Raw genomic sequence first — 7,952 nt, 5'->3', positions numbered from 1 at the left:
GGGGTGGAAATTGGGTTTATGCATCTTCCTTCCTCCCTCCCTCCCATCACCCTTCCATATATATATTTTGCCTGTCTTTTCCTTGTGCTACTGTTTTTTTTTTTTTTTATTTTTTTCTCTTACTGACGTGAGAGTTCTTTATATAGTAAAGAAATACTATGTCTGTCCTTTGTTGTACATACTTTTCTCCAGTTTGTTACTGATGAGTACATTTGGCTACGTGTCTAAGTCAAACAACAGTGGCTTCAAGAAGATTAAAGTGCATTTCTTGTTGCCCCTGAGAACCAAGGGAGGTCATCTAAGACTGGTGAGGGACTCCATGAGGTTGACAGGGAGCCCAAGACCTGCTTCTCATTCCTCCACCACTTGCATATGGCCAAATAAGCCTCATGGCCCAACAGAGCTTCTAGTACATCAACTGTCATACCTGCTTTCCAAATGACAGGGTAGAGGAAGATTGGGTGGAAGGAAAACAAAGATTGGCTGCCCCAGTCTTTCAAGGAAACTTCCCTGAAGTGTCTCATAACCCTTCTTCATACACCTCACTGTCCTCATCGGGTCTCAGAGCACACTAACTGTGTAGTCTAGGGAGGGGTGGTCTTTCATCTGAATGCTTTCCCAACTGAACCCGCTCTCCTTTGTTCCTGGAGGGGAGAATGGGAGGCCACCAGAGGTGCCCTGGTGCTCTTCAGAATGCCGTCTAGACTTTTAATTTCCCAAACCTGTTGTCCCCTGGGAACACCCACCGCTGCTGTCTTGAAGCTTTTCAAGGCCAATGTGATTCAGACTTGAGATTTCATGTCAAGCTCTCTGATGGCCAGATGGGACTCGCACCCTCTATCCAAGGCCAAGATGACAGGTGGCATCCTACTTCACCCCTTAAGGATGAGGGTTTTCAGATCTGAAGGCCAGCATCTCCACTTCAGTCTCTGCACTAACCTTCCCAACCCACTCCACTGGCCTCCCTATGGGACAAAGCTCCGGGGTCTGACAATTCCACATAGTGATTTGGGACCTCACTTCCAATCTTGCAAGTATTTCACCAGCATCTCAGCTAAACTGCTTGTCTCTGCTTGCTAGGCATGTATCTCTATAGGAGTGATTGGACTGCTATTCAGATGTGGCTTTGAAACTGAATTTATTTACCATTTTAAAAATGTCTTGCCTCCCAATTAGACTGTGAACTGAATTCCTGAGGGCACCTGGGACTAGTCTGGTTCTCCAGGACACTATACAGAACCATTCCCCTACAACACACTCACTGTCTGCCCCTGTTGCAAATCTTTTTCCTCACTTGGGATTAGATTTTACTATGGTAGGTGAGACATGCCCCAAACCAATAATGTCTTACAGATAAAATCTCTCTCATTTAAAAAGAAATCTAAAGGTAGGTGAACTAGGTCCATTTGAATGTTTCCACATAGTTATCAAGGATCTAGGCTCCTTCCAACTTAACACAACCCTACCTCTAGGGTACAGCTGCCTCCACAGCCCAGAATGAGCCAGAGCCAGTGGTCAGGCCATCGTAACTGCTCTCAAGGAAGCAGGCAGAGGACTGAAGGGTTTACAAATAAGAAAATTCCCACAATTCTCCATCACTGGCCAGGACTTAAGTCATTATAACAAACCCTCTTTTTGGTGGTTACTTTGTTCCATTCACCATTGGGCTTCAGAAATTAGATAAGGAGAAGGGCATGAGGAGCAAACTGCGATCTGTGCCTCCATTACACATCAGTATTCTTCTCCTTCTCAGAAGTTCCCATTCCAATATCCTAGCCCATAAACCTATCTCAAACCTAGCACTCTTATTAAAGAAAAAGTAACTGGGGAAGACAGTGGCCATGAGATCTCATTTATTGGTCAAAGGATGATAGAACCTTCTAGTTCTGTTCTTTTTTTTTACAGTGGAAAAACAGAATTAGAGTTGATCTTCGGGGTCCATAAAATCAGCTTCCTCTTAAAAGCAGTTCCTCACCTCTTCTTTACAAGAGTAGTTAACACAGCTGCTTCATTTATAAGCAGTTGTTAACTAACTTTTTAGTATTTTCCTAAAGAATTTCATTTCAGATACTTTCTATTAAGCTTCTGCCTTTAACCCTCCTTTGACTCTGCCTCCCTCAAAACTTGGACAAACACATCAAGGAAGGGAAAAGAAGCAACATTTGTACTATTTTATTTGTCAGAATTTCCAGAACCAGGGTCTCTACTGGACAAATAGAAAAATAGAAAAGTTGACTACTTTGAAAAGGCATCTATGACAAACAAGAACACACTCAGAAAGGGGCTCACAGGACTCCAACAATTGCAGAGTTAAGCCAGGGCAGTGTGGCCTGGCATAGGAGAAAGGAAATTGTGTCCCCACATTTTGAGATGTGCATTTCCCTACAGAGGTGGGCTACAACAGAGGCCTTTCCTGGCCCCACTAGCTGGCCCAGTCTTGGAACCGGAAGCAGTCACTTGCTATCTTCCACACCGTGTTGCTGGGTGAGGCCTGGGCAGTCAGAATGAAGTTTTGGTTAAAGTCCCGTTGTTTGTTGCCTTCAAACTTCACTGTTCCACAGATCACAACAAGGACTGTGGTCTGGCTCGGGGTGGCTTCATCATGGACAGGCTGGCAGTCTACCACGTTGATTTGGAACTCACTGGAAGGTAACATTTCAAAAAACTCACTCAAGGATTCTTGTCCTGAAACAGCGTTTCCGTTCCACACCAGGGTGGCCGTGCCCATGTACAGGCGGGACAGCAGACGCCGTCGTTTGTCCATGGTGGTGTAGTACACATTCACAAACTCCTCAGCAGCTCTGCAGGCCTGATCCACGTAGGTCTTGAAGTCCACGGATGCCATCTCTGCCCCTGATGAAGGAGGCCCAGGTGCTCCTGCGCCTGAGGGAGTGGAGGCTGCGAAGCAGAAAGGTTGAAGAGAACCCATGTGAATGCTCTAGTTCGTTCTGCCCCAACAGTGGAATAATTCTCCTTTTCTACTGGTAGCAAAACAATTACATACTGTAGGGAGATAACTCTAGGCTCAAATTTTGTTGACACCTAATCTTACTAAGCCTCAGTTTGCTCATTTTAAAATGGAAATATCACCATTCATGACACAGTTGTAATGTGAGACTTAAATAAGACAGTGTCCACCAAGTGCTTAATTAAAAAGCCTGATACCTACATGTTCAAAAATATGGTAGCTATTACTATAAATTTAAAAATCTCATTTTGTAAAAGACAGTACATTTGACTATGGAAGGTCACTTTTTCCTGGAAGCATGGACCAGGTGTGACTGCCCCTAGAGAAGTGGAGAAACAGACAACAAAGGCAACAGTGGCCCAATAAAGACCAATCAGATGGCATATGATCCTCAGCTGGTGGCGAGTCTGAGAAAACCTATCATGAGCTCACCCAACAGATACTGGGAGAGCAAAGAGGAGGCAGATTTCTTAAGAGGATAAGAAAGTAAATGTCACTAGGACAGTACCAAAATAGTGGTCACACACCTCATGACAATCAAACCTGGCAGCTGACTGGGAATAAGAAGGGAGGGCACCTAGCTTCTGTGAGCACAAATACCTATCAGGCAAATCCTGTGAGCCAAAATGAAAGACAAGTTAAAAATGGAAAGGCAAGTTCTGGAGTGCCTGGGTGGCTCAGTCTATTAAGCATCCAACTTTTATTTCAGCTCACATGATCTCAGGGTTGTGGGATCCAGGCTCCCACCTAGCTCTGAGCTCTGCACAGAGTTGGCTTTTCCCACTCCCTCTGTCCGCTCCACCCCCAACAAATAAATACAAATCTTAAAAAAAAAAAGAAACAAGTTCTATGGAATAGAAGGTTGGGGTGGTGGCATCAAAAAAAGAATCTCAACTATAGCTGAAATGTCACCTTCCATTAAAAAAAAGGACGTCCAAAAGCATAAAAAAAATTATTATTTGTTTGTCTCAGAGTATGGTATAACTGTTACAGCTCTCTGCTCTCTTCTGCATCATTAAAATATTTCACTAAAAGTGGGGCACCTGGTTGGCTCAGTTGGCTAAGCATCTGCCTTCAGCTTAGGTCTCTCTGGTCCAGGCTTTCAATGGGCTCCCTGCTCAGCAGGGAGTCTGCTTTTCCCTCTACCCCTCCCCCCTGCTCGTGCCCTTTCTCTGTAATAAATAAATCTTTAAAAAAAAGTTTAAAAATATTTCACTAAAAGAAAAAAGTTCATGATAGAACATTACTAAAATAATGGATATGTTTAAATATACACTTAAACTTTTTTATTTCTAAGACATTAACCTTTTTTTTATATCATGTCATGAAACAGATAAAAGATCTCACATAGAGTTGGGAAAGAGTCAAGTACTCTTAAGGGCTGAGCAAGGTGGAGGCCACTGCCTCTAGTAAACAACCATAAAGAGCAGGTAAGGAGCTTGGTCCTAGAAGTAAGCAGTGACAGGACCAGGCACAGACAGACATCTCTGCACTCCCTTCTTGGAAAGTCAAGCCTCAGCAGACACAGATTCTGAACTGGGTAATCTGCTGCTTACTTTACATATATCACACCTCATTAATGGTCACCACAAAAAGATAAAACAATTTTACAAACAAGAAGGGAGAAACTTAGGGGTTGGATCAAGGTCCTGGCACAGTCCTGATGTATCTTTATGAGAAGGCACCTGGCCTTTGAAAATGTCAGGACTATGTTGTCCTTTTGCTTAACTATCCTTTACCTGCTTATCTTCAGCCTTCACTTGTCCTTTACCTGCACTTAAGAAATCAAGTCTCTAAGGGCACCATTCCAAGACTGCTAGTCTGAAGTTGTCCTTTCAGCGGCCTCAATTTCTCTCTTGCTGGAATTCCTGACCACCCACATTACTCCTCACCCTCAGGTACCCCAGTCCCTCCACCATCTCAAGTCATTCTCAGAAACGCCCCCTCCGCCACCCCTGCTCAGTTCTGCCAAAGAGACTTTCCAAACACATCTTAGCAACCTGTCCTGGCCCCATACCAGTAGGATAAACACCTCCTTGTCTTGTGGTTCTGCTACCTACCAGGCTGAAAGCTTGCCCTTCTCTACTTAATCAGAGAAAAGAATCATGGAAAGTGAGATAAGCATGAGGCTGTGAACATGCCGCCTTCTCTTGGAAGCCCACACCATCAGGATCTCTGGAGCTGGACCAGAGAAGATGCAACAGGCCTCATTTCTGGCGGTGAGTCGCTTTTCATCCACGCAAAAAACAAAGCCAGCCCTCCCTGGCCATCTCTGGGTCGAGACCTCCAGGGCCCCAACTCTTCATCGCCAAGAGGATTTATTGCCAAGGGCAAAAACCTGAAGCAGCACTGCAACGACACCACGAGGGAAGACAAAACCCGGCTGACTCCTGACAATCGGGGGCGAGCGTGGGGGTGCACGTGGCAGATGTCTCGCGAGTCCCTAGGCCGGCCCTGGGGTCTTCAGACTGCCGGGCGCGGGGGACGGTGGGGGACACCTACCTTCGCGGCTGGTGACGTCCGGGGTCAGCGCGGGCGGAGGTGGCGTCCACGGTCAGCGGGGGGGGCGGTAACCCCTGTAGGCGGGGGTCGGCGACCTCGGCCAACGTGGGCGGCTCGAGTCAGCGCGGGCGACCCTGGTTAGCGGGGCGAGGCCCTCGGCTCGCGCGGGTTGTCTCCTGGTTACCGTGGGCGGCGGCGCCCGCCCCCCGCGCGACCCCCAGCTCCACGGAGGGCCGGCCCCCGAAGGTCGCGGGGCGAGCCTGCCTAGGATCCGCGCTCCTCCGCCGCTCGCCTCAGGAGGAACCGGAAGAGCCGCCCTTCTCCCACCCTTCCTCCCAGATCCGCCCGGTCGCGGAGATGCCTGAGCCCGGGAACCGGTCGGCGCTGTCCGCGGCTTCCCGCGCGCAGCCCGCCGTGCGCCGCGCAGACGCCAGAGCCCACAGCTCCACCCACGCCCGCCTTCCATGACGGGCAGCTGTGCCAGCCAGCGGGACGGAAGACCGGGAGGCTAGCTCCGCCCAGTTGTGGCTCAAGGGAGGAGGTGGCTTCCGGGAGAGGCACTTTCCCAGAAGACCGCAGGAAAAAAAATCAGCGGTCGAGTTTTCATTGGCTTAACCGGTTATAGAAACCGGGCCAACTGGTCAGGTGCGATTCCTTATTGGATGAAATCTCCTAGGTCCCGCCCCCGGAGCTAGAGACGCGCGAGTCTCTCCCAGCTGAGTGGAGGCCCGCTTGACGGGAGAAGATGGGGCAAGTGTGGGAGGCGGGATTAGATCCTTGCCCTACGACCTCCTTTCTCCTGCAATTCGGGTAATTCTAGTTAAAATTCTAGTCAAAAGACGACTTGATGCAACCTCGGGAAACCACCACCAGCAGCAGTGACCCAACTAAGGTTTTCACACAGACGTAGTAAGTGGGGCGCCAGAATGCCCCGCGGCGGCCGAGCAGGTGAAGCCGGCAGGGCCCTTGTTAACTCTGCCTGATGAAGTATCTTAGCAGGTTACTCTCCTGGATAGTTGAAGTCCCTCCGGACTTAGGAGTTGGCATCCTAAAGGACGCATGGAAGAAAACCCGTTTTAGTTAAGTGAGAAACTCAACTGGAAGCAAGAGAGGAGTCCAGGGTGGGAGGAGTCTTAAGTTTGGGAAGCAACCGAAGTGTGCCTGAAAAGGAAACAAAGGCAGCTTCCTCTCTCGTCCTGGGAATTGAGGAGCTCCGAGGCTCCAGCCGTGGCCTGGGTGGTACTGTGCTTATATTCTCCAGTCCTGAAACTAGCTGCATTTCAGCCAATCTGGAACCTGAACTTTTCTTTAAAACGATAGACTCAACAGGATGGAGACAGTTAGTGTGGGGCTTGGGAAACAGAGTTTACAGTTAAAAAAAAAAAAAAGTTTCTTCAACAAGATCCTCAACTCCATCCACTGGTCTGAGAGACTGAGTAATTCCTTCAAAAGTGGGAGCCCTCTAAGCATGATGAATTTACAGATGTTGCCACATCTTTGGAGTGTAGTGCATTTAACTTACACTGTCTTGGCTTCCCTTTGGTGTACCTTTGCTTGCATTCCTGAGAGAACCCTTGCTTTCAGATTTCATGACACATTTAGAAACTAGATGGGCAATTTCATGTAGGCAAACCACCTCCTCCACTTAAATCAAGTAGGTGAAGAATTTGGACTATAATAAGGTGAGGCTGATGAGAGAGGGTGAAATAGCATCTTTGGAACCGTATTCACACAGACATGTCTTTATAAACCCTGGGACAGTGAAATTTGGATTTAATGTACAAAAATCCAAATCATCACATCAATGGAATGAGGGTTGACTTGTTGCCTCTGTGGTAGGTTGGAGGCTGTGATGCTTCAGGTCTCACCATGTTTCCCATGTAAGTCTTTTTGTTTGTTTCATTCTTGTAACTTTGGCGGAGGTATTGTTATTTCTGATTTTATAGATGAGGAGACTGAAAGACGTTAAGTGCCACAAAGCTGCTTCAAAAGTAGAAAAGCAGGTTAGGAGAACACAAGTCAAGCTCCGAAGCCTTGTAAAAAGCACAGGGCTTTAGCCCTGAGAGGGAGCAGAGCCAGCACCAGCCACCGTAGGGCAGGAGGGAAGAAACCTTCCGGGTTTGTGTCTCCAGCATCTAGAATTGTGCCTGACCCCCAACAAGGTCTCAGTCAGTGGTGTTTGAATGAATAGGCAGGCTGGGGTTCAAGTCATTGCTCCACAACATTCTAGTTATGATGAGTCCTCTCTAATAGCCATTCACTAGCAGCGTGATAGTGGCAGGTGAGTTAACCTCCCAGAGGCTCAGCTGCCTCATCAGTAGAAGCGGAACAGTAACAATATTCCTTTCCTTGGGTTGATATGAGGAACAAATGAAACAAGGCCTGGCAAGTGCTTAACACAGGCCAAGCACAAAGGAAGCATCCAGAAGACTTTAGTCTTGATGTTTTGCATTGGCAGCAACTTCCTTATTGGCCAACAGTT

General features: G+C 47.6%; 1 protein-coding gene across 1 annotated transcript; it reads right to left on the bottom strand.

Moving 5' to 3' along the window:
- Positions 1-2,157: 2,157 nt before the first annotated feature.
- On the bottom strand, positions 2,158-5,957 carry NXT1 (nuclear transport factor 2 like export factor 1). Its single transcript, XM_004754112.3, has 2 exons — positions 5,471-5,957; positions 2,158-2,898 (listed from the first exon to the last, which is right to left on the bottom strand). The coding sequence occupies exon 2, from the start codon at positions 2,843-2,845 to the stop codon at positions 2,423-2,425; it is 423 nt and encodes a 140-aa protein (XP_004754169.1). The 5' UTR covers positions 2,846-2,898; positions 5,471-5,957; the 3' UTR covers positions 2,158-2,422.
- Between the last annotated feature and the right edge of the window lie 1,995 nt (positions 5,958-7,952).

Source organism: Mustela putorius, unplaced genomic scaffold (assembly GCF_011764305.1).
Source record: "Mustela putorius furo isolate JIRA1106 unplaced genomic scaffold, ASM1176430v1.1 tig00000253_pilon_pilon_pilon, whole genome shotgun sequence".
Lineage (NCBI taxonomy): Eukaryota > Metazoa > Chordata > Mammalia > Carnivora > Mustelidae > Mustela > Mustela putorius.
Note: the sequence above shows the minus strand (reverse complement) of the source record. Positions and strands in the feature narration are given on the sequence as shown.